Consider the following 27,602-nt stretch of genomic DNA (forward strand, 5'->3'; position numbering starts at 1 on the left):
CCTTAGATTGTAAACTCACTGGGGCAGGGACTGATGGGAATGTGATAGGGACCTTAGATTGTAAGCTCACTGGGGCAGGGACTGATGGGAATGTGATAGGGACCTTAGATTGTAAGCTCACTGGGGCAGGGACTGATGGGAATGTGATAGGGACCTTAGATTGTAAGCTCACTGGGGCAGGGACTGATGGGAATGTGATAGGGACCTTAGATTGTAAGCCCACTGGGGCAGGGACTGATGGGAATGTGATAGGGACCTTAGATTGTAAGCTCACTGGGGCAGGGACTGATGGGAATGTGATAGGGACCTTAGATTGTAAGTTCACTGGGGCAGGGACTGATGGGAATGTGATAGGGGCCTTAGATTGTAAACTCACTGGGGCAGGGACTGATGGGAATGTGATAGGGACCTTAGATTGTAAGTTCACTGGGGCAGGGACTGATGGGAATGTGATAGGGACCTTAGATTGTAAGTTCACTGGGGCAGGGACTGATGGGAATGTGATAGGGACCTTAGATTGTAAGCTCACTGGGGCAGGGACTGATGGGAATGTGATAGGGACCTTAGATTGTAAGCTCACTGGGGCAGGGACTGATGGGAATGTAATAGGGACCTTAGATTGTAAGCTCACTGGGACAGGGACTGATGGGAATGTGATAGGGACCTTAGACTGTAAGCTCACTGGGGCAGGGACTGATGGGAATGTGATAGGGACCTTAGATTGTAAGCTCACTGGGGCAGGGACTGATGGGAATGTGATAGGGACCTTAGATTGTAAGCTCACTGGGGCAGGGACTGATGGGAATGTATTGTCTCTGTACTGTGCGGTTGAATATGTTGGAGGTACAGTATATAAAGAATTAGGGCTGTGGCCCTGGGAATGATTCTATTGGCTAAAGGTTGGCCTATCCCTGGGGTTACAAAAGCAAATACAGTCCCATTGGCTGCAGCGCGGATACATAAGTCGTTGCTAAGGAGCGGCCGCTGCATCTCGTGTTGCGCCTCATCCCCGGGACAATGTGCAGCCGCCGCTCCCGGCAATGACTTTCCAGCAGGAGGACGGGGTGAGCCTGTGCCACAAAGCTCTGCAGATCGTGTCCGACCTCTGCCTCGGGGGTCGCGTGGAGTGGGACAAATGCTCCGGGATCTTTCCCAGGACCAACCAGGGAGCCGCCAGCGCAGGTAATGGGGGTCTGACCTTATTCCTCTCCCGACTCCCCCACACACTTACCGGCACTTACCTGCTGCTGCCAACACATTCATGGGGGGCATAGTCTTCATCTGTCTATCACCCCAATACTTCTTGCTCCCCAGCTCTCCCCAAACTGACTTCTACTACTCAATACTGTACCCCCAAACTCACATCTCTTACTGTACCCCAATACTCTAACTCTCCTCCTTAACTCCAGCTCTCCCCAAACCCACATCTTTTACTGTACCCCAATACTCTGCTTCTTGCACCCCAGGTCTCTCCAAACTCTCTGACTTCTACTACTCAATACTGTACCTCCAACACTTACTGTACCCCCAAACTCACATCTCTTACTGTACCCCCAAACTCACATCTCTTACTGTACCCCAATACTCACTCTAACTCTCCTTCTCTTCCTTAACTCCAGCTCTCCCCAAACCCACATCTCTGCTTCTTGCACCCCATCTCTCCTCAAACTCACTGACTTATATTACTCAATACTGTACCCCCAAACCCACTGTACCCCAATACTCTGCTTCTTGTACCCCATCTCTCCTCAAACTCATTGACTTATACTACTCAATACTGTACCCCCAAACTCACATCTCTTACTGTACCCCAATACTCTAACTCTCCTCCTTAACTCCAGCTCTCCCCAAACCCACATCTTTTACTGTACCCCAATACTCTGCTTCTTGCACCCCAGGTCTCTCCAAACTCTCTGACTTCTACTACTCAATACTGTACCTCCAACACTTACTGTACCCCCAAACTCACATCTCTTACTATACCCCAATACTCACTCTAACTCTCCAACTCTCCATCTCTTCCTTAACTCCAGCTCTCCCCAAACCCACATCTCTGCTTCTTGCACCCCATCTCTCCTCAAACTCACTGACTTATATTACTCAATACTGTACCCCCAAACCCACTGTACCCCAATACTCTGTTTCTTGTACCCCATCTCTCCTCAAACTCATTGACTTATACTACTCAATACTGTACCCCCAAACTCACATCTCTTACTGTACCCCAATACTCTAACTCTCCTCCTTAACTCCAGCTCTCCCCAAACCCACATCTTTTACTGTACCCCAATACTCTGCTTCTTGCACCCCAGGTCTCTCCAAACTCTCTGACTTCTACTACTCAATACTGTACCTCCAACTCTTACTGTACCCCCAAACTCACATCTCTTACTGTACCCCCAAACTCACATCTCTTACTGTACCCCAATACTCACTCTAACTCTCCTTCTCTTCCTTAACTCCAGCTCTCCCCAAACCCACATCTCTGCTTCTTGCACCCCATCTCTCCTCAAACTCACTGACTTATATTACTCAATACTGTACCCCCAAACCCACTGTACCCCAATACTCTGCTTCTTGTACCCCATCTCTCCTCAAACTCATTGACTTATACTACTCAATACTGTACCCCCAAACTCACATCTCTTACTGTACCCCAATACTCGAACTCTCCTTCTCTTCCTTAACCCCAGCTCTCCCCAAACCCACTGACTTATATTACTCAATACTGTACCTCCAACTCTTACTGTACCCCCAAACTCACATCACTTACTGTACCCCAATACTCTGCTTCTTGCACCCCATCTCTCCCCAAACTCACTGACTTATACTACTCAATACTGTACCCCTACTGGTGCAAATAAGATACTTTGTAACAATTTTGAGACACAATAAAAGAGTTTAGATAAGGAGAATTATTTTAAAACTTTCATAACCTGTCAAATTTTGTAAAATGAACATGGTAATTAGGGGGTGTGGTCACAGAAAGGGGTGTGGTCAAACATTTCGCTGTTCTACGTGCGAAAACATTTTTTGTCCCTCTTTTTACTTCCAAAATGTTGGGAGGTGTGTTCTTGCACCCCATCTCTCCTCCAACTCACTGACTTATACGACTTTATACTGACCCCCCCAACCCACATCTCTTACTGTACCCCAATAATCAACTTTCCTTCTCTTCCTAAACCCCATCTATTCATGTTTTCCCTTTAATTTCTCCTGCACACTCCTAAAAATATCTCACCCTAATAGTCTTTTCCCCCCTTTTGCCCTATTACCCCCACTATGACCAAACCCACAACAACCTGTTTCCTTTGTTCCCCCCAAAATCAGCCCTTTTATGTTTCATTTGACGCTCAGTCTCCCCATATTCTCTGCTTCCTCCATCTCCTGCTCCCCAACGTCACCCCCTTCTGATCCCCAACACACAACATTTCTCACTGCAGATCCCCATTGTGAACCCCATTAATCCTCACGTCTCCCCTGTTCTCTGGCTTCTCCGGATCCTCAGACAGGGGAGGAGAATCCTGTGGGACCCCAATATAATGAGCAGCAGTTTTTGTGGGCGTCTGGGAACTTCAACTTTCTTATTTTCCTCTGAATCCAGGAATGTTCTGTCCCTTTCTGCCTCTCACCCGCCTTCTCCTGTCTGGTACTGAATGGGTTAAACACAGTGATATTCCCCGAAACTGCTCATCCCGCTGGGAATGTTCCAGGCTTCAGTTTCCTTTCCCCCAATGCTGAGAGTGTCGGATCAGACTGGAGCTTCCCATATTCCTGACCGGAATTTCCACTGTTTTGTGTGAAGCTCCAGTCTCTCCACTAACTCCGACTCTCTGATCCGCCTCATTCTCTTACTCCGACTCTGTCCCACTTGTTGCTCCATTGAGATTCCAGAGATGAGGAGAAGAGAGACGATCTCATTTACATCATTGTCCCCCACCCACATGTCACCTGTGCGGGGCTGGATTTATGGGGGTCCTAGGAAAGACCATTTCCCTGAGATAAACACCTGCTGGGGGGGGTGCAGAGCAGCAACATAATAAATATGGGACTGGACACCAGTTTAACCTCAACTCCCACATTCCTCTCAATTACTGCTACGAACTGAACTTGTAAGGCTACAGTTATGTATCACTGATATAAAGTGTTTCTGCCTTACCCTACTGTCTCCATCTTGTCCTAGTGATTCCATCTTGCCCTACTGTCTCCATCTTGCCCTACTGTCTCCATCTTGTCCTACTGTCTCCATCTTGCCCTACTGTCTCCATCTTGCCCTACTGTCTCCATCTTGTCCTACTGTCTCCATCTTGTCCTACTGTCTCCATCTTGCCCTACTGTCTCCATCTTGTCCTAGTGATTCCATCTTGTCCTACTGTCTCCATCTTGCCCTACTGTCTCCATCTTGCCCTACTGTCTCCATCTTGCCCTGGTGTCTCCATCTTGTCCTACTGTCTCCATCTTGTCCTACTGTCTCCATCTTGTTCTACTGTCTCCATCTTGTCCTACTGTCTCCATCTTGTCCTACTGTCTCCATCTTGCCCTACTGTCTCCATCTTGTCCTAGTGATTCCATCTTGTCCTACTGTCTCCATCTTGCCCTACTGTCTCCATCTTGCCCTACTGTCTCCATCTTGTCCTAGTGATTCCATCTTGTCCTACTGTCTCCATCTTGCCCTACTGTCTCCATCTTGCCCTACTGTCTCCATCTTGTCCTACTGTCTCCGTCTTGTCCTACTGTCTCCATCTTGTCTTACTGTCTCCATCTTGCCCTACTGTCTCCGTCTTGTCCTACTGTCTCCATCTTGTCTTACTGTCTCCATCTTGCCCTACTGTCTCCATCTTGTCCTACTGTCTCCATCTTGTCCTACTGTCTCCATCTTGTCCTACTATCTCCATCTTGTCCTACTGTCTCCATCTTGTCCTACTGTCTCCATCTTGTCCTACTGTCTCCATCTTGCCCTACTGTCTCCGTCTTGTCCTACTGTCTCCATCTTGTCCTACTGTCTCCATCTTGCCCTACTGTCTCCATCTTGCCCTACTGTCTCCATCTTGTCCTACTGTCTTCATCTTGAAGGTACAAGAGTTAGGGTACAGAAGCACAGGTATTGGGGTACAGAGGTACCGGTATCATGGGCCTGGGGGGAGGTTGCATAATCTCCTGACTGAGAGGGGCCAATCAACTACCCCTGCCCTGTCTTTAAATTGGGGCAGATCTACTAATTCAGGGGAATCTTTTCATTTCTTTGCAGACATTTCCGTTAGTCTTCTGGCCATTGTGGTGAGTTTTTGTGGCCTGGCCCTGCTCGTCGTCTCTCTCTTTGTCTTCTGGAAACTGTGTCGGCCATGTTGGAGAAACAAACCCCTCACTTGTAACAACCATGTGGCACCCCAATGTGTGCCCAGCGCCCCCCTGGAGGTGGTGGAGACCGACGAGATTAAGGAGATCAAACAAAACGAGAGACAGTCAGTGAGACTGCAAGAAGTGGCCATGAAGATCAGTCACACGTCCCCCGATATCCCTGCCGAGGTGCAGAACACCCTGAAAGAACATCTCATGAGACACGCCCGCATTCAGAGACAGACTACTGAGCCCACCTCTTCCTCACGGTAATTACTGATCATATCCCCCTTATATATTTATATATAGTGATCATATCCCCTTATATATTTATATATAGTGATCATATCCCCTTATATATTTATATATAGTGATCATAACTCCTTTATTATATATTATATATATTGATCATATCCCCTTATATATTTATATATAGTGATCATATCCCCTTATATATTTATATATAGTGATCATATCCCTTATATATTTATATATAGTGATCATATCCCCTTATATATTTATATATAGTGATCATATCCCCTTATATATTTATATATAGTGATCATATCCCCTTATATATTTATATATAGTGATCATATCCCCTTATTATTTATATATAGTGATCAATCCCCTTATATTTATATATAGTGATCATATCCCCTATATATATTTATATATAGTGATCATATCCCCTTATATATTTATATATAGTGATCATATCCCCTTATATATTTATATATAGTGATCATATCCCCTTATATATTTATATATAGTGATCATATCCCTTATATATTTATATATAGTGATCATATCCCCTTATATATTTATATATAGTGATCATATCCCCTTATATATTTATATATAGTGATCATATCCCCTTATATATTTATATATAGTGATCATATCCCCTTATATATTTATATATAGTGATCATATCCCCTTATATATTTATATATAGTGATCATATCCCCTTATATATTTATATATAGTGATCATATCCCCTTATATATTTATATATAGTGATCATATCCCCTTATATATTTATATATAGTGATCATATCCCCTTATATATTTATATATAGTGATCATATCCCCTTATATATTTATATATAGTGATCATATCCCCTTATATATTTATATATAGTGATCATATCCCCTTATATATTTATATATAGTGATCATATCCCCTTATATATTTATATATAGTGATCATATCCCCTTATATATTTATATATAGTGATCATATCTTTCTTTATATTTATATATAGTGATCATATCCCCTTATATTATATAGTTATACTATTTTATATAGTGATCATATCCCCTTATATATTTATATATAGTGATCATATCCCCTTATATATTTATATATAGTGATCATATCCCCTTATATATTTATATATAGTGATCATATCCCCTTATATATTTATATATAGTGATCATATCCCCTTATATATTTATAATATAGTGATCATATCCCCTTATATATTTATATATAGTGATCATATCCCCTTATATATTTATATATAGTGATCATATCCCCTTATATATTTATATATAGTGATCATATCCCCTTATATATTTATATATAGTGATCATATCCCTTATATATTTATATATAGTGATCATATCCCCTTATATATTTATATATAGTGATCATATCCCCTTATATATTTATATAAGTGATCATATCCCTTATATATTTATATATAGTGATCATATCCCCTTATATATTTATATATAGTGATCATATCCCCTTATATATTTATATATAGTGATCATATCCCCTTATATATTTATATATAGTGATCATATCCCTTATATATTTATATATAGTGATCATATCCCTTATATATTTATATATAGTGATCATATCCCCTTATATATTTATATATAGTGATCATATCCCTTATATATTTATATATAGTGATCATATCCCCTTATATATTTATATATAGTGATCATATCCCTTATATATTTATATATAGTGATCTATCCCCTTATATATTTATATATAGTGATCATATCCCCTTATATATTTATATATAGTGATCATATCCCCTTATATATTTATATATAGTGATCATATCCCTTATATATTTATATATAGTGATCATATCCCCTTATATATTTATATATAGTGATCATATCCCCTTATATATTTATATATAGTGATCATATCCCTTATATATTTATATATAGTGATCATATCCCCTTATATATTTATATATAGTGATCATATCCCCTTATATATTTATATATAGTGATCATATCCCCTTATATATTTATATAATTAGTGATCATATCCCCTTATATATTTATATATAGTGATCATATCCCTTATATATATTATATATTTTTATGTGATCATATCCCTTATATATTTATATATAGTGATCATATCCCCTTATATATTTATATATAGTGATCATATCCCCTTATATATTTATATATAGTGATCATATCCCTTATATATTTATATATAGTGATCATATCCCCTTATATATTTATATATAGTGATCATATCCCTTATATATTTATATATAGTGATCATATCCCCTTATATATTTATATATAGTGATCATATCCCCTTATATATTTATATATAGTGATCATATCCCCTTATATATTTATATATAGTGATCATATCCCCTTATATATTTATATATAGTGATCATATCCCCTTATATATTTATATATAGTGATCATATCCCTTATATATTTATATATAGTGATCATATCCCCTTATATATTTATATATAGTGATCATATCCCCTATATATATATATAGTGATATATCCTTATAATTTATATATAGTGATCATATCCCTTATATATTTATATATAGTGATCATATCCCCTTATATATTTATATATAGTGATCATATCCCCTTATATATTTATATATAGTGATCATATCCCCTTATATATTTATATATAGTGATCATATCCCCTTATATATTTATATATTATGATCATATCCCCTTATATATTTATATATAGTGATCATATCCCCTTATAATATTTATATATAGTGATCATATCCCCTTATATATTTATATATAGTGATCATATCCCCTTATATATTTATATATAGTGATCATATCCCTTATATATTTATATATAGTGATCATATCCCCTTATATATTTATATATAGTGATCATATCCCCTTATATATTTATATATAGTGATCATATCCCCTTATATATTTATATATAGTGATCATATCCCCTTATATATTTTATATATAGTGATCATATCCCCTTATATATTTATATATAGTGATCATATCCCCTTATATATTTATATATAGTGATCATATCCCCTTATATATTTATATATAAGTGATCATATCCCCATAATATATTTATATATAGTATCATTCTTTATTTTATTATAGTGATCTCCCCTTATATATTTATATATAGTGATCATATCCCCTTATATATTTATATATAGTGATCATATCCCATTATATATTTATATATAGTGATCATATCCCCTTATATATTTATATATATGTGATCATATCCCTTAATATATTTATATATAGTGATCATATCCCCTTATATATTTATATATAGTGATCATATCCCTTATATATTTATATATAGTGATCATACCCTTATATATTTAATAAGGATCATATCCCTTATATATTTATATATAGTGATCATATCCCCCTTATATATTTATATATAGTGATCATATCCCTTAATAATATTATATATAGTGATCATATCCCTTATATATTTATATATAGTGATCATATCCCTTATATATTATATATAGTGATCATATCCCTTATATATTTATATATAGTGATCATATCCCTTATATTTATATATAGTGATCATATCCCTTAATATTTATATATAGTGATCATATCCCCTTATATATTTATATATAGTGATCATATCCCTTATATATTTATATATAGTGATCATATCCCCTTATATATTTATAATATAGTGATCATATCCCCTTATATATTTATATATAGTGATCATATCCCCCTTATATATTTATATATAGTGATCATATCCCCCTTATATATTTATATATAGTGATCATATCCCCCTTATATATTTATATATAGTGATCATATCCCCCTTATATATTTATATATAGTGATCATATCCCTTATATATTTATATATAGTGATCATATCCCCCTTATATATTTATATATAGTGATCATATCCCCCTTATATATTTATATATAGTGATCATATCCCATTAACTGTCTCTTCTCCAGTGTAACAATCCCAACTTGCCTTTCCCCATAACTGATCCCTCCCATTCCCTTTATCAGTTTAGTTGCTCTTCTCTGTGTTGATCCCAGTAGTAGTTAATTCCTTTGTCATTGAAGTACAAGTAAACACTTGACACTTGACAGAGAAATGAATTAATAATTAGAGGAGTGTTTAGTTTCCCTGCTGGATCGTGACTCAGGGCACCATGTAATTAAGAACTTGGTGGTTCCTCGTGCCGGGAGTCGAGTGCAGCTGGCAGTTTAGAGCTCATGATATGTGGTTACTGGTTTATTGGGAATTACACGTTGGCATGTTTTATACAATAAGCTCCGGATGTGCGGCATACAAGGAACAATAGGGATGAGGCTAAACATGTAGAAAAGCCATTCTGAGTTTCAAACAAAATGTTCTTCCACTCAGTCAGGAGGCAATTAGTCTGCCAGTTGGAGGGGGAACTAAACTGCCCAGACTCTGATGTCTCTGATCTCATATACAATTCCCTCTCAGTCTACTTGTTTGGCCAAACTGACTGACACTTGGTTCCTCTGTACTACTCAGTGGAGGCCAATTGGTTCAGATCTTCTGCATAATTAAGCCACTGATAATTAGCCACATTATGACAAGGTGGAGACAGTAGAACAATATGGAGACAGTAGGGCAAGATGGAGACAGTAGGGCAAGATGGAGACAGTAGGACAAGATGGAGACAGTAAGACAAGATGGAGACAGTAGGACAAGATGGAGACAGTAGGACAAGATGGAGACAGTAGGACAAGATGGAGACAGTAGGGCAAGATGGAGACAGTAGGACAAGATGAAGAGAGTAGGACAAGATGAAGAGAGTAGGACAAGATGGAGACAGTAGGGCAAGATAGAGACAGTAGGACAAGATGGAGACAGTAGGGCAAGATGGAGACAGTAGGGCAAGATGGAGACAATAGGACAGGATGGAGACAGTAGAAAAAGATGGAGACAGTAGGACAAGATGGAGACAGTAGGACAAGATGGAGACAGTAGGACAAGATGGAGAGAGTAGGGCAAGATGGAGACAGTAGGACAAGATGGAGACAGTAGGGCAAGATGGAGACAGTAGGACAAGATGGAGACAGTAGGGCAAGATGGAGACAGTAGGGCAAGATGGAGACAGTAGGACAAGATGGAGACAGTAGGACAAGATGAAGAGAGTAGGACAAGATGGAGACAGTAGGGCAAGATGGAGACAGTAGGACAAGATGGAGACAGTAGGACAAGATGAAGAGAGTAGGACAAGATGGAGACAGTAGGGCAAGATGGAGACAGTAGGGCAAGATAGAGACAGTAGGACAAGATGGAGACAGTAGGGCAAGATGGAGACAGTAGGGCAAGATGGAGACAGTAGGACAGGATGGAGACAGTAGAAAAAGATGGAGACAATAGAGCAAGATAGAGACAGTAGGACAAGATGGAGACAGTAGGACAAGATGGAGAGAGTAGGGCAAGATGGAGACAGTAGGACAAGATGGAGACAGTAGGGCAAGATGGAGACAGTAGGACAAGATGGAGACAGTAGGGCAAGACAGAGACAGTAGGACAAGATGGAGACAGTAGGACAAGATGGAGACAGTAGGGCAAGACGGAGACAGTAGGACAAGACAGTAGGACAAGATGGAGACAGTAGGCTTAGGCTGCTGGGGATTCTTGGATTCAAACCTCAACAACAGCTAAAAGACAACTTGTTAGATCTACATATTTCATATCAACAGTTTGACCCTACAAAGACTAACTGCCCCATTACAGACCCATCACATGACAGGTATAACATAGATCACTTACTGCTCAGAGACTTGAAGGTTCCTATGGGAAACGCCTGCCAGAAACAGCCGTGAGATATGGGACAAGTTTGGGGGACAGTCCATTTTATGTCATAGCGCTAATGTCGGGGCGCACGTGTACATCAACTCTGTGACACGAATGCAGCAAATGCGCAGCGAGACTATAGGAAGTTTAGTTCTGATTGGAGGATCAGTATAATACGAGGACTATGACGCTGTGTTTATCGGGAGTAATTACTGGGAAGCGCTAAAAGTTCAGAGTAGGCGCAAAAAATAATGTGTTCCTCGTGTTTATGAAACATCCAGTAATTTCATTATGGTAATTAGACAGACGAGAGAAGAAAACTAGTAAACTGAGAATCTAATCAGCTGACCTTACTATTCTCCTAAAAATAGACTCCCTTTAAATATATCCCTGGCGTCCCGCTGCCCACGCTTAAAAAACGCCAAAATGATTTCCCTGTAATTGTGTGAAATCTCCATCGTGAGCGAAGCTTTCGCTAGGGGTCGTTTCCCATTGCCCCAGGAGCAGCGGGAACTGCAGAGCCATTATTTACATTATTCCTATTGTCGTTTCTCTACAAATGGTTAAATTGGCAGTTTATAAAGAAATAGGCGTTGGATTTCAGCTAAAAATGATCAGTTCGGCCTTCAGAAAGAAAATTGGGCTGTTTTTCTGTAGAAGTGGAAAATCAATATCACTTGTTTCTCTGCAACTTGTGTTTTTATTGTGTTTTGAATTCTGTCTGAGCCCAAATGTCTCTTTTTTTTGTCAGTTATTGAGGTGTCTATAAAAATACCTGTCCCATAGGCATGGTCTGTCTGCAGCACTCACCTGTCTTATAGCACCACTTCCTGACTCTGTACTTTACTCCGCCCCTTCCTGCAGTGGGTGGGGCTGACTTCCTGACCTGTAGTCATGGAACATTTTAGTATACACTCATACTGTACTGTCTAAGGGAATCAATATGGCACCTCCTCCTCCCATATGTATAAATACAAATATACAGAGAAGGAATGTTCTGGGCACACAATAAGCTGTACCCTCATACTGTACTGTCTAAGGGAATCAATATGGCACCTCCTCCTCCCATATGTATAAATACAAATATACAGAGAAGGAATGTTCTGGGCACACAATAAGCTATACCCTCATACTGTACTGTCTAAGGGAATCAATATGGCACCTCCTCCTCCCATATGTATAAATACAAATATACAGAGAAGGAATGTTCTGGGCACACAATAAGCTGTACCCTCATACTGTACTGTCTAAGGGAATCAATATGGCACCTCCTCCTCCCATATGTATAAATACAAATATACAAGAGAAGGAATGTTCTGGGCACACAATAAGCTATACCCTCATACTGTACTGTCTAAGGGAATCAATATGGCACCTCCTCCTCCCATATGTATAAATACAAATATACAGAGAAGGAATGTTCTGGGCACACAATAAGCTATACCCTCATACTGTACTGTCTAAGGGAATCAATATGGCAGCTCCTCCCATATGTATAAATACAAATATACAGAGAAGGAATGTTCTGGGCACACAATAAGCTATACCCTCATACTGTACTGTCTAAGGGAATCAATATGGCACCTCCCTCCTCCCATATGTATAAATACAAATATACAGAGAAGGAATGCTCTGGGCACACAATAACCTATGGTTTGCATTTCCCATACAGACACAACTCATTCCGGAGGCACTTACCTCGGCAGATGCAGGTGTCCAGCATGGATTTCAGCATGGGGGTGGAACCAATACAGAGAGTTAAGACCACCACGAGCATTGGTCGAATTAAGCCGGAGCTGTATAAGCAGAAATCCGTTGACTCGGAGGACAACAAGAAGGAGGACGTTAAGACCTGTGGGACGTTGAATTTCAGTCTTCAGTACGACTACGAGAACGAACTCCTCATGGTCAAAATCCTGAAAGCCTTGGACCTTCCGGCGAAAGATCTGTGCGGCACGTCCGACCCCTACGTCAAGATCTATCTCCTTCCAGACAGGAAGAAGAAATTCCAGACTCGGGTGCACAGGAAGACCCTCAACCCAATATTCGAAGAAACCTTTCAGTTCCCCGTGGCGTACGACCAGCTCAGCAACCGCAAGCTGCATTTCAGCGTCTACGACTTTGACCGGTTCTCTAGGCACGACATGATCGGGGAAGTCATTCTGGACAACTTGTTTGAAGCCTCCGAACTGTCCAGGGAAGCCACGGTGTGGAAAGACATTCACTGTGCCACGAGCGTAAGTACAGCGCCCCCTGTAGGCCAGAAGTTTGATGATCGTTGCCTTTCATGGTGGAGACCAACGAGGGGGGGTTTCATTGTGCCCAATATGGGGGTATCAGTAGATCAGAACAGAAAAAAGTAGAATATGGGAACAGAAGAGCAGAAGAGAAATGATTGGGCCCCATAGCAGTCCTACTGATCTGGAACTCCACCCAGATTCCATATAGTCTCATATAAAGCTGTAAGGCCACATTTTCCAAGGTCCAACCCCAGAAGATACAGCTCATTTATAAGAAAAGTTCCATTTCCTGACCCACCTCTGTAAGGACTCCTCCATGGAAACAGTACCCTGCAGAGCTTGCAATCTAATTTCTGGTGACAAAGAACAATGCCACTGTATAGCCCACTTGCTACTTTCTGTGGCAACAGTGACAATTATGTACTAATCCCGGGTGAGGATTTCACCTCCCACTTTGGTTCCGTCCTGCGTTTTCATTGGGCATAAAATCGGGCGAATGAGAAAAGGGAACAATTATGCACAGGGTATATAATTATTATATAATCTCTAGCGGAAACCTTCCATATCGCTGGAGCTGCGACTGTGGTCACGTAACCATGGCAACAGTTTAGGAAAAGGCCCACCTATATGCCAGTAACTATCCTGGTGGGCTCAGGCTTCAGTGGACCTTTTATTCTACCCAGCTGGTGCCACTGCTTTCCTTTTATCCCCCAGGAACTTTACAACTTGTTCTTCCTAACCAATCACAGTGTAGTGTGCTCCTGTCCAATCACTATGCAGTGTGCTCCTGTCCAATCACAGTGTAGTGTGCTCATGTCCAATCACAATGCATTGTGCTCCTGTCCAATCACAATCAATGCAGTTTGCTCCTGTCCAATCACAAAGCAGTATGTTTCTGATGGCCTAGGGAACACTATAGGGGGATATAGAGTCTACTTATAATTATACACAATAAATACATTATATCAGAATGAATCTACAACTCTCACTAGGATCCAGTTATTGGACCATCTCCTCTTTCTCATGATCCATCAGCTTTACTCAATGCACTAGTGTTGTGAGTTACAGTCGTGCGCCGGTGGTGTAATCAACAGAAACCCGAGATTCTTGATTCCGCCGTCAGTGGTTCTTTTGTCTCGGACTATTTCTGAGTCCATAATATACGAGAGCTGATAGTCCTGTTATTAGATATAGAGTAGCCACAATTGGCCCTAGAGCCGTAACCCATGGCAACCAATCAGCAATAAACCCTCAACTGTTGGTAAACTATTATTATTATTATTATTATGATAATTATTAAGTGCTCTCCACATTCCAGATGCCTCCGATTTACAGCGACCAAATGTGTTGTGTTTATTATTCCCCTGTTGGGCTTCTTCCTTGTCCTGATACATTAAAGGTCATTTATACCCAAAAATACAATAATGTCATCTTAAGTGTCTCCCCAATATCCATTCATTCCTCATTCTCTGCACTGCTGCTTCTGACTCCTGATACAACTTCCCAATATCCATTCATTCCTCATTCTCACTGGGTTTATAGTTCTGTGTAACTGTCATTGTGTCTGTCCCTTTCTCTTCTCTGCACTGCTGCTTCTGACTCCTGATACAACTTCCCAATATCCATTCATTCCTCATTCTCACTGGGTTTATAGTTCTGTGTAACTGTCATTGTGTCTGTCCCTTTCTCTTCTCTGCACTGCTGCTTCTGACTCCTGATACAACTTCCCAATATCCATTCATTCCTCATTCTCACTGGGTTTATAGTTCTGTGTAACTGTCATTACAGTCTGTCCCTTTCTCTTCTCTGCACTGCTGCTTCTGACTCCTGATACAACTTCCCAATGTCCATTCATTCCTCATTCTCACTGGGTTTATAGTTCTGTGTAACTGTCATTGTGTCTGTCCCTTTCTCTTCTCTGCACTGCTGGTTCTGACTCCTGATACAACTTCCCAATATCCATTCATTCCTCATTCTCACTGGGTTTATAGTTCTGTGTAACTGTCATTGTGTCTGTCCCTTTCTCTGCACTGCTGCTTCTGACTCCTGATACAACTTCCCAATATCCATTCATTCCTCATTCTCACTGGGTTTATAGTTCTGTGTAACTGTCATTGTGTCTGTCCCTTTCTCTGCACTGCTGCTTCTGACTCCTGATACAACTTCCCAATATCCATTCATTCCTCATTCTCACTGGGTTTATAGTTCTGTGTAACTGTCATTGTGTCTGTCCCTTTCTCTGCACTGCTGCCTCTGACTCCTGATACAACTTCCCAATATCCATTCATTCCTCATTCTCACTGGGTTTATAGTTTTGTGTAACTGTCATTACAGTCTGTCCCTTTCTCTTCTCTGCACTGCTGCTTCTGACTCCTGATACAACTTCCCAATGTCCATTCATTCCTCATTCTCACTGGGTTTATAGTTCTGTGTAACTGTCATTGTGTCTGTCCCTTTCTCTTCTCTGCACTGCTGGTTCTGACTCCTGATACAACTTCCCAATATCCATTCATTCCTCATTCTCACTGGGTTTATAGTTCTGTGTAACTGTCATTGTGTCTGTCCCTTTCTCTTCTCTGCACTGCTGCTTCTGACTCCTGATACAACTTCCCAATATCCATTCATTCCTCATTCTCACTGGGTTTATAGTTCTGTGTAACTGTCATTGTGTCTGTCCCTTTCTCTGCACTGCTGCTTCTGACTCCTGATACAACTTCCCAATATCCATTCATTCCTCATTCTCACTGGGTTTATAGTTCTGTGTAACTGTCATTGTGTCTGTCCCTTTCTCTGCACTGCTGCCTCTGACTCCTGATACAACTTCCCAATATCCATTCATTCCTCATTCTCACTGGGTTTATAGTTCTGTGTAACTGTCATTGTGTCTGTCCCTTTCTCTTCTCTGCACTGCTGCTTCTGACTCCTGACACAACTTCCCAATATCCATTCATTCCTCATTCTCACTGGGTTTATAGTTCTGTGTAACTGTCATTGTGTCTGTCCCTTTCTCTGCACTGCTGCCTCTGACTCCTGATACAACTTCCCAATATCCATTCATTCCTCATTCTCACTGGGTTTATAGTTCTGTGTAACTGTCATTGTGTCTGTCCCTTTCTCTTCTCTGCACTGCTGCTTCTGACTCCTGATACAACTTCCCAATATCCATTCATTCCTCATTCTCACTGGGTTTATAGTTCTGTGTAACTGTCATTGTGTCTGTCCCTTTCTCTTCTCTGCACTGCTGCCCCTGACTCCTGATACAACTTCCCAATATCCATTCATTCCTCATTCTCACTGGGTTTATAGTTCTGTGTAACTGTCATTGTGTCTGTCCCTTTCTCTTCTCTGCACTGCTGCTTCTGACTCCTGATACAACTTCCCAATATCCATTAATTCCTCATTCTCACTGGGTTTATAGTTCTGTGTAACTGTCATTGTGTCTGTCCCTTTCTCTGCACTGCTGCTTCTGACTCCTGATACAACTTCCCAATATCCATTCATTCCTCATTCTCACTGGGTTTATAGTTCTGTGTAACTGTCATTGTGTCTGTCCCTTTCTCTGCACTGCTGCTTCTGACTCCTGATACAACTTCCCAATATCCATTCATTCCTCATTCTCACTGGGTTTATAGTTCTGTGTAACTGTCATTGTGTCTGTCCCTTTCTCTTCTCTGCACTGCTGCTTCTGACTCCTGACACAACTTCCCAATATCCATTCATTCCTCATTCTCACTGGGTTTATAGTTCTGTGTAACTGTCATTGTGTCTGTCCCTTTCTCTTCTCTGCACTGCTGCTTCTGACTCCTGATACAACTTCCCAATATCCATTAATTCCTCATTCTCACTGGGTTTATAGTTCTGTGTAACTGTCATTGTGTCTGTCCCTTTCTCTGCACTGCTGCTTCTGACTCCTGATACAACTTCCCAATATCCATTCATTCCTCATTCTCACTGGGTTTATAGTTCTGTGTAACTGTCATTGTGTCTGTCCCTTTCTCTGCACTGCTGCTTCTGACTCCTGATACAACTTCCCAATATCCATTCATTCCTCATTCTCACTGGGTTTATAGTTCTGTGTAACTGTCATTGTGTCTGTCCCTTTCTCTTCTCTGCACTGCTGCTTCTGACTCCTGATACAACTTCCCAATATCCATTCATTCCTCATTCTCACTGGGTTTATAGTTCTGTGTAACTGTCATTGTGTCTGTCCCTTTCTCTTCTCTGCACTGCTGCCTCTGACTCCTGATACAACTTCCCAATATCCATTCATTCCTCATTCTCACTGGGTTTATAGTTCTGTGTAACTGTCATTGTGTCTGTCCCTTTCTCTGCACTGCTGCTTCTGACTCCTGATACAACTTCCCAATATCCATTCATTCCTCATTCTCACTGGGTTTATAGTTCTGTGTAACTGTCATTGTGTCTGTCCCTTTCTCTTCTCTGCACTGCTGCTTCTGACTCCTGATACAACTTCCCAATATCCATTCATTCCTCATTCTCACTGGGTTTATAGTTCTGTGTAACTGTCATTGTGTCTGTCCCTTTCTCTTCTCTGCACTGCTGCTTCTGACTCCTGATACAACTTCCCAATATCCATTCATTCCTCATTCTCACTGGGTTTATAGTTCTGTGTAACTGTCATTGTGTCTGTCCCTTTCTCTGCACTGCTGCTTCTGACTCCTGATACAACTTCCCAATATCCATTCATTCCTCATTCTCACTGGGTTTATAGTTCTGTGTAACTGTCATTGTGTCTGTCCCTTTCTCTTCTCTGCACTGCTGCTTCTGACTCCTGATACAACTTCCCAATATCCATTCATTCCTCATTCTCACTGGGTTTATAGTTCTGTGTAACTGTCATTGTGTCTGTCCCTTTCTCTGCACTGCTGCTTCTGACTCCTGATACAACTTCCCAATATCCATTCATTCCTCATTCTCACTGGGTTTATAGTTGTGTGGAACTGTTATTGCCGGTGTCTACCCCTCTCTGTCTCTTTCTGTCCTCTGCCCTGATGGTTCTGACCCCTGAAAAATGTAGCAGAATCCAGGTTAAGAGACCAAATTAAAAGACCAGGGAATAGCTGTGTAAGGCAGGTTTCTGCTGCATTATTCCTGTTTAAAAAAAAATACTGCTTTCTGTTGTAGTTACATGGCTTTACATCCCCTTTAATCTATTTGAGTTTATATATATAATATAATATATACTGTATATATATATATACATTCCCCAAACTTTTGATTAATGGAGCAGCGGAATCCACACCAGGGATTAGCAGGAATTTCATTCCCGGGTCTCAGTGAATGTAGAAAGAGTAATTGGTTTGATAATGAGGAGGAAACCTTGTAAGTCATTCAGAATCCAATGAGAATTCCTGCAGGAGATTTACACAGTTACTGAATTCTATTCAATGAGATCCAGAGGTTCCACTGGGGGAAAATACTTTCATGTGCTTATTAAATACTCTCATCACTTCTCTGCTCCAGTAGGATAATGAAATTGCTGCCTCCCACTGTGTGTAATGGACCCACATATGTTATTATCCACCACCCAATCAGGGATCATATGTCCCAAAATAACTGTATTTGTATAACGATTTAGGGCAACTAATGCCCCTCACTACTCACTGTCTCTTTTGTTACATTTCTTTCATTTCTAAACATTATATTTAGTTTTTTACCTTTTTGTGTTTCCCAGTAGAAGTTTACAAAGGAAAAGGGGTCGCTGACCCTCTGAACTTTTACAATTTATGACATTGGTCGATATGTTTGTTAATCGGCCCCTAGTGAGCATGTTCTAATGCTCTGATTGGCTGCAGGTTGGTCTTGTGCTCTGAATCTGATTGGCTGCAAGTTGGTCTTGCCCTGGGAATATTCTAATGTTCTGATTGGCTACAGGTTGGCCCTGGGAATGTTCTAATGTTCTGATTGGCTACAGGTTGGTCTTGCCCTGGGAATGTTCTAATATTCTGATTGGCTACAGGTTGGTCTGGCCCTAGGAAGGTTCTAATGTTATTATTGGCTACATGTTGGTCTGGCCCTGGGAATGTTCTAATGTTCTGATTGGCTACAGGTTGGTCTTGCCCTGGGAATGTTCTAATGTTCTGATTGGCTACAGGTTGGCCCTGGGAATGTTCTAATATTCTGATTGGCTACAGGTTGGTCTGGCCCTAGGAAGGTTCTAATGTTATTATTGGCTACATGTTGGTCTGGCCCTGGGAATGTTCTAATGCTCTGATTGGCTACAGGTTGGTCTTGCCCTGGGAATGTTCTAATCTTATGATTGTCTACAGGTTGGTCTGGACCTGGGAATGTTCTAATGCTCTGAGGTGGGCAATATCGGGCTGATCCGATCGTGGGCCCTAGGGCCCAACGATCGGATCCTAGCAGACGCAAACGGGCGGTCGGATCACGGGGCCGCATCAACGAATAGATGGGGCCCGCAATCCAACGGGATTTTTAGTCCCATCCGATCGAGATCTGGGGAAGCCCGTCGGGGGCCCCCATACACGGGCCAATAAGCTGCCGACTCGGTTTGTCTGCAGCTTTTATCGGCCCATGTATGGCCACCTTAACCCTGGGAATGTTATAATGATCTTATTGGTTACAGGTTGTTCTGGCCCTGGGAAAGTTCGAATTTTCTGATTGGCTACAGGTTGGTCTTGCACTATGAATGTTCCAGTTCTCTGATTGGTTACAAGATGGTCTAGTCATAGTAATATTCAGATGCTCCGATTGACTATAGTCAATCACTTTGACTGTTCTAAGGTTGATTGGTTACAGCTTGGTCTAGGTTGCTCTGACTAACTGCTGAGTCTTGATCTACCCTATGAATATTCCAATTGATCACAGGTCTGTCTATCCAAGTGTAGCTTCTCCAGCAAAGAATCCATTTCCCAATATGCCTTGTATGTTTTGTGATTTACAGATCTGTAAAGAAGGAGAAAGACTTAAGTTTTGTCCTGGAGTCAGAACAAGCAGTGCAGGCGGTTGTTGAGGGTCTTACAGACTTTATATTCAGTGAGATTGAGGAATGGATATTAGATTAGTTGCTCAGAATGATATTTTCTTTCATTATTATCTATTTTGTATTTGGGTGTACATCCCCTTTAGGTTCTACTTTTTAATTCTGTGTTTCATCAATGGGAATGTTACATAAAAAGGAGGAGAGAACTTGTTTATTGTCAGTGATATAAATATTGCTGCCACGTCTCGGTGTTCCTGAATGAACCGTGAAATACGGGCAGAGAGACTCCGGAGCCTTTGTATCTCCATAGACAAGATGCAGATAAGTGATTGCAGGTCTCCAAGCTCCAAGCAATACTAATTATCTCTCAGGGCCCCTCGGGAGGGATTGACAAATGCCAAGACCATTTTCGAAAAAAAAATTTTTGACGCTGCCGATTTTTTGCCGCGAATTTTCGCGGGCGTTTTGCGAATATATCCGCTGGCGGCGAATCATGCAAATTCGCTGCGAATTCGCGCCTGGCGAATAAATTCGCCCATCACTAGTCGCTGCTGACTTTGTGCAAATCTGGGGAAGAGTCTTGTTTTATTTTTGGATAGAATGAAAAACTTGCATCAGTTTGGCTTTTTATCCTCCAAACTTCTCCTCAAGTCTTCCAATCATCTTCCACCTATTCAACTTCTCACACTCTCCATTCCTAAATGTCAATGTCCTGTCCTTCAGTGTTCTCCATTCTCTCCTCTAACCATAACTTTCACACATGGCTTGACGCTCCACCTTCTAACAAGAGTTGTAACCAAATTCTATTCTTCTCTACTCCACACTCAATCCTTCGGGAGTTGCCACCTTAGCTCTTCTGACATTCACTCCACCCACCAACCTCCCGGTATTTCTAACTATCCTTGCCTCATCAGGTCCTCAGAGCACCCCTAATCGCATGTCTCTCCAGCCTTCTTCTACATCTCAGGAATATGTCTCTCCTCCTGCAACTGACATTTTCCTTTTATATCTTCTGCTTTCCACCCTATCAGCACATCTAACAGTTACCCTCTAAATGTGGGTGGGGCACCCAAGCCCTACAGATTGGAAGCAACTGCCGTAATGTCTAACTAGCTTCCATTGAGTTCTAAGTAATGTAGGTTTCATTGACCTCCCCTTCTTAATTCTTCAGTCCTACACACTTCTAATTGTCTTCCATCCAACCAACCTGACCTAAGCTTTGTAAGATTTGTGTGAGGGCACTTGCAAGGTCAAGTTCTCTTCTTTCACCCAATTGGCCTTCGCCTTTGTCCTCCTAGAGCCTCTTCTTTCAACAGGACCTCCTCAAGTCTTCATAGAGGCTTTTCATCTGACAACACTTCTATTATCCCTGTATGATATGCATCTTAATACTTTCACATTAAATCCAGACTAGAAGATGAAATGCAACTTTAGGTTGGTTGATGTTGACTTAACCTTTAGGCTAGTGGCATGTAGGCCTATTTCAGCTGTAGGGCCAGCTCAAAACCCCCACCCATCACCATGTCTCCTGTCTTGGTATGAATGAATTTTAGACTTGAAATGCTCATTTGTTTTTGGGGTGAAATTCCCCTTTAATCTTTCTTTCTCTGATTTCTACCTGTGCCAAATTTCTTGTAGACATAAAAATCCCTGAATTTTCAGGCTTCCTGTGTAAGATCCAATCACTGAGCTGAACGTAAGCTCCTTGGTGCTCCCATATCAAGGCTAATCTGCTCCTGTTGGGCTTATTTTATCATGAAGAATTCTGATAGGTTTATCGTTTTATTTATTTTTAGGATTATTTTTAGGATTATTTTAAACCATAATCATGTTATTTAATGTACACAGGGTGGGCTGGTGTAAGAGAAGGTTCCTACATCTGCTGCTTTCCAAAATGTGGATGTTAAATGTGCTGCGGTGTCTTGGCTGAGCGACAGTTTCCTCAGTACTCACAGATGACAGTTGGTATTAGCACAGGAGTAATTATCTTTGTCTTAATGGAAGAGAATGGCAGCGGTGACAAAGTGCCACATTACTCCAAATCATTAAAGTTCCCTATGGGAAAAGAGAGTGATGGAGTTACGGCTTCATTTCATTGTAAAAATATGTTGTAAGAGAGCTGAATAAAAATAGAAAAAGAAAAGAGTGTGGAGTAGAGAAGGAAATTTGTATTTATACATATTGGGAGGAGGGAGCTGCCATGTTGCTGAAACGTTTACCTTTATGTCTCTGTGCATTTAGAACTGACCTTTCCACTAACTGCCGTCTGTTCTGTTTCCTTCCCAGGAGAGTGTGGACCTGGGGGAGATCATGTATTCCCTGTGTTATCTGCCTACGGCCGGGAGAATGACATTGACAGTCATCAAGTGCAGGAATCTCAAGGCCATGGATATCACCGGCTCTTCTGGTAAATTAGTAACAACAATCAACAATCACAACAATCACTTCTGTGTCCGACTCCTGAACTTACTTACACTGAGCAGAATAGGGGTAGAGGCACACTAGGCTATTTGGGGGAGATTAGTCGCCCAGTGTGAAGTTTCCTAGTGAGACCCATCGATGCCCAGAAACCCATTAGAGAAGTGACAGTAATAAGAAAGCTAAAAAGAGGCAGAGGAACCAAAACCAAGATAGTTGGGCTTTTATCTATTGCATAGTACAGTACGAGGCATCTATTGATCTGGGTTTATTTAACAGTTAACCATCTCCTCCTGCAGATCCTTATGTGAAGGTTTCCCTGATGTGTGATGGGCGGAGACTAAAAAAACGGAAAACCACCACCAAAAAAAACACCCTAAACCCTGTTTATAATGAGGCGATTATTTTTGATATTCCCCCGGAGAACATGGACCAAGTGAGTCTTTCCATAACTGTGATGGACTACGATAGGTGAGTGATGCCACATTGCCTGTGGGCCGTCTCATTCTGTACAACTTGCCCTTTATGACAATGGGGCCTCTGTGTGTTTTTTTTAGGGTGGGGCACAATGAAGTTATTGGGGTGTGCAGAACAGGAGTGGACGCAGAGGGACTTGGCAGAGACCACTGGAACGAGATGTTGGCATATCCCAGGAAACCAATTACTCACTGGCATCCGCTGATAGAGGTAAGTAGTCTGTGGCCATGAGTGCCCAGGGGTAAGAACTGTACGTCCATACATGCCCAGATTTGGTCTTATGTATACAACATTGAGAGGGTGACTCTTTCTTTTTATAAAGTATGGTGGTCCTTATCTATTGGTTTCTGTCCAATCTTGAGGTCTACCCTCTTTTGTTGCTAGAAGGACATGATTTTATCTCATGATGAAGGACAAATATCATCAATGTCGGACTAGGTCTCCCAGTAGAGAACTTGACACGAAGAACCAACTCTTGCAACATTTATTTTTTGGGCTAAATATAATTGGTGTCGTATAGACCTATGGTGGAAATTGTTTTTGGCCAAGGCCCATTAGGACCAAGGACGTCTGTGAGATCATCTGACAGTCCAGTCCTGCCCTGGATATAATTGATGGTCCAATGGAGAAAGTTTAAGTAGAAAAAAGCAAAGGGAGCGGTGCGCATTCCCAGTTCTCCATCTGTCCATGCTCCATCCATGCTCATCAGCTGATGAAGTCTTTGGTCTCTCTTGGCTGTGTCTGGTTCACTGAGATCTGAGGGTGGTTGGTCTACCACCATGAGGAGCAATATGTGCTCAGAAGGTATAGACTAACCAAACTGCCCAACTAACTCTATTCCTCTAGCTTTATCAGAAGAATACATCTCCTTGGTGGCCTCCTGCCTAGTTTTGGCCCAACTATTGGTACCACAGTTTGTGTTTTGATGCTGTCATGTTTATAGTATATCTGCCTACCTAATGTGGTTTGTCTTTATTTTTCAGCTACCTGGTCAGGCTACGAGTTTCGATAGCCAAGGATCTTGCTCCTCACCTAAACCACCGCTTACACCTTAGATGCACCAGCTTAGGCATGTCTCTTCTCTTTCCATGGGTTAGGCCATGAGAAGGCACCATGTTCCCTTGAAGAGGAGCCAGTATACCGTAACCATAAAGTGCTGAGTTCACAGTATCGAGTTCCATTCACGGTGTCACAACACTCAACTCCATCTTTACACTGGTCGATCATAATTCTGGGGCGTGAGTAACAGGAGCTGGAGCCTTTATAGGAAATGCAAGGTTCCTCGCGGTCATCCACCCGAAAAATGTTGGGCTCCTTATAGTCATGCCTCTCAGGGGCCACATATCAATGTAGATTTGCGAAAAACACATACAAACTGAAATTACCCAACTGGATGCAAAAGTATAATAAACCAGGGGCCCTTGTCCTTACAGAAGTCTGGTCAGAAGTGCTAATATCGACGTCAAACTACTTACCATCAGGGGATGTTTTTTCCCCATGAGAGAGCACAAAGTAGATATGGAAATGACTTAAAGCTGAGCAGGAAAATGTTTTCAACATTTTAAAGGGAACGAAAAGAATTTTCTGATGTTCTTAAACAAAGTCTGCACAAAAAGAGCAGCATGACTCTGTCTGAAACCCCAAGAAGGGCACTTGGCAGTTCTGAGGGACAAAAATTGAATTTGCAGAAGATACAAGATACCAGGTCATCTGAATTAGGGTTCAACGTCAATCCCAGAGCTGCTGAGGGTAAAGCCCAGTTTTTCAGATACCTCCTACCTCCTCTGTTCTTTGCTAAAGTTGCCCAGATGGGATCACTTGTGGTTCTACTCACTTTGTGCATAGCAACGACAGTGCTGCAGCACTTATATAGCATTGCTTTGGTGTAGCCGAATTTGTTTTAATGGTCATAGATTTGAACTTCACACACCAAGTGGCTTCCAATCTATCTTAGTGGTCTACATGCACGGGCATCAAAAGTGTCCCATAATTCTCTGCCAATTGCTTCATAATCATGCTGTGTGCTTACAGTATATGCAATAAGGTCTTATGTAACGTCACAATGGGTCATTGTTTTAATCTTCTTGTTTCCTTATCTCTGATTGTCTATGGATTTTTTTTTAAATAGTCATAAGTAATCCTCCAAAAAACATTGTACATAGTCTAAAAATGTTGGCAGTTTGGCAAACCAGCAACCCGAAACAACAATTGAAGAGATCGTTGGCTTGGAAGAAGTGACGTCACTTCTGTTTCGTTGAATTTCAAAATGTAATTTCCTTTAATCTGAAAGTCTTTTATTTTAAAAAATCAGTATAGTAAATTTAGGATGTGATTATAGTGATTTTTGATTTTGGATGATAATCCAGTAATACCATACAAAATTTTGAATCCCCTGCTTCGATTTACACTCAAAAAAGTAAGTTAAAAAATCCAGTGAGGTCATGGTGACTATAATCTCTCAAGAAAATATTTTTATGAAAAAAAAGATATTTCCAAATACATTTCCAAAACAATTCCATATTAGCAATGTAGCAGAATAATTAAAAAAAAAAAACAGGTTTGCTTTTATTTTCTCTTCACTCCGTGTAAGAGGCAGATGTATTCATTTTTGAGTTGAAATTATCAATTGTGTTATCACTTTCTTTGAGTTAGCATTTTCTTTTCATGATCAAAGTTCTTCTAATAATAGAAAACTGATAATAGAAATCTTTTTAAACTCTATCAGGGAAATATATATAAAAATAAATAAACCTAAGATCATAATTTTGGAGAAAAATCCAATTTTTTGCAATCAAAGTTGAAAATTCTGTTAGAATTTAAAAAATAGAAAGCTGTTAGAATTAAATGTTTTTTTTAAAAACCTAGCTCTGGGAAATATATCAAAAATATGTTTGCAAGTTCAAAAAAATGGCCATGATTTTATGCCAAAATCTCGGTTCTTTAGAAAATACAAGTTCTGCTGAGATTAATTTTTTTTGAAAATGTAAAATTTTTTATGATGGAGTCTTCATTTAACAAAATCGAAATTTGACATCTAAAATTGTTGTGATTTAATTTTTTTTAAAAAAAACTTTATGGAGGACAAAGTAAAATGATCTTTTATATTTGTATATGGACCATGCCATGATTTCATGGAACTATAGACTGAAAAACTCAATTGGAAAAGAAAAACTCAATATTAAAAATAAAGCTGAAACCCCAAGATTGGGAAATTGCAGTAAATTTGCAACTCGAAAATGAATACATTTTCCCCCAAGCATTGGGCACCTGCTCTACCATTGAAATTTTTTTTGGTGAAAAGTGAAATTATAAGAAAAAATTTTGGAATTATTGTTAAAAATTAAAATTAATCTTTGAGATCTTGAAAATGTATTTGCCAGATTAGAGGCTGATCATGAGATGAATCCTAAAGACACATTGACTTGAACAGATTATTTAATCTCAATGCACAAAGACCTGAATGTATTTTTCAGTGGCCCCCCAACCCATAGTGCCTTAACCCTTCGCACTTTTCTTAACAATGTATATTCATTGGCCAAGACTAAGATTTGTATTCCCCTTCGTAGACTTGATAACTGTTTAGAATTCTCGTGGGCATGGCAATGGTTGCTGATCTATTCTGATATAGCTGAACCCTGGTTTTAAATGAAATGTGTTATTTTTAGATCTGGGTGACCTTCTGATTTCTCCAGCACTTTCAGGTTATAAATGTCTGCCTTCAACCCTTCTGCAGTGTGGCTGAAAGATTCAATTAGCGCAGGGCTGGTTGCTATGGTACAAACATCCTTTTATCTGCTGCTACGGCAAAAACATTCACCGTGCTAGAAATGCTAAGAATTCCGCAAATGCAACAGTGAGATGATTCCCGTGACAATAGATGGAAAAATTACTTTCAGATTTCCCAAATTAAAAATCAAACTTCACCCCCCCAAAAAATAGAGGTACAGTTCTATCTTTTGGATTCCTTTTTTTTTTTTTTTTGTGGAATTTATAATAATAATAACTATGATAAATTATTCCAATTTGTAAGTAAAAAAATTTAAAAAATGTTGCTACAATGTCATTGAAATGTTG

The 27,602-nt window shown here is 40.4% G+C and overlaps 1 protein-coding gene across 1 annotated transcript; it reads left to right on the top strand.

Moving 5' to 3' along the window:
* The first annotated feature begins 962 nt into the window (after positions 1 to 962).
* LOC108712526 (synaptotagmin-10) lies at positions 963 to 27,248 on the top strand. Its single transcript, XM_041587848.1, has 7 exons — positions 963 to 1,182; positions 5,249 to 5,606; positions 13,102 to 13,666; positions 22,920 to 23,040; positions 23,351 to 23,522; positions 23,609 to 23,738; positions 24,512 to 27,248. Exons 1-7 carry the CDS (start codon positions 1,041 to 1,043, stop codon positions 24,581 to 24,583), a joined length of 1,560 nt encoding a protein of 519 aa, XP_041443782.1. The 5' UTR covers positions 963 to 1,040; the 3' UTR covers positions 24,584 to 27,248.
* Positions 27,249 to 27,602: the final 354 nt, after the last annotated feature.

This window comes from Xenopus laevis, chromosome 3S, assembly GCF_017654675.1.
Source record: "Xenopus laevis strain J_2021 chromosome 3S, Xenopus_laevis_v10.1, whole genome shotgun sequence".
NCBI lineage: Eukaryota > Metazoa > Chordata > Amphibia > Anura > Pipidae > Xenopus > Xenopus laevis.

Bases quoted from the DNA above. Each gene is read 5' to 3' on its own strand.
- LOC108712526 (XM_041587848.1), top strand. From the start codon at position 1,041: ATGACTTTCCAGCAGGAGGACGGGGTGAGCCTGTGCCACAAAGCTCTG. The intron at 1,183-5,248 runs GTAATGGGGGTC...ATTTCTTTGCAG, and splicing joins CCAGGGAGCCGCCAGCGCAG to ACATTTCCGTTAGTCTTCTG. The intron at 23,523-23,608 runs GTGAGTGATGCC...TGTTTTTTTTAG, and splicing joins ACTGTGATGGACTACGATAG to GGTGGGGCACAATGAAGTTA.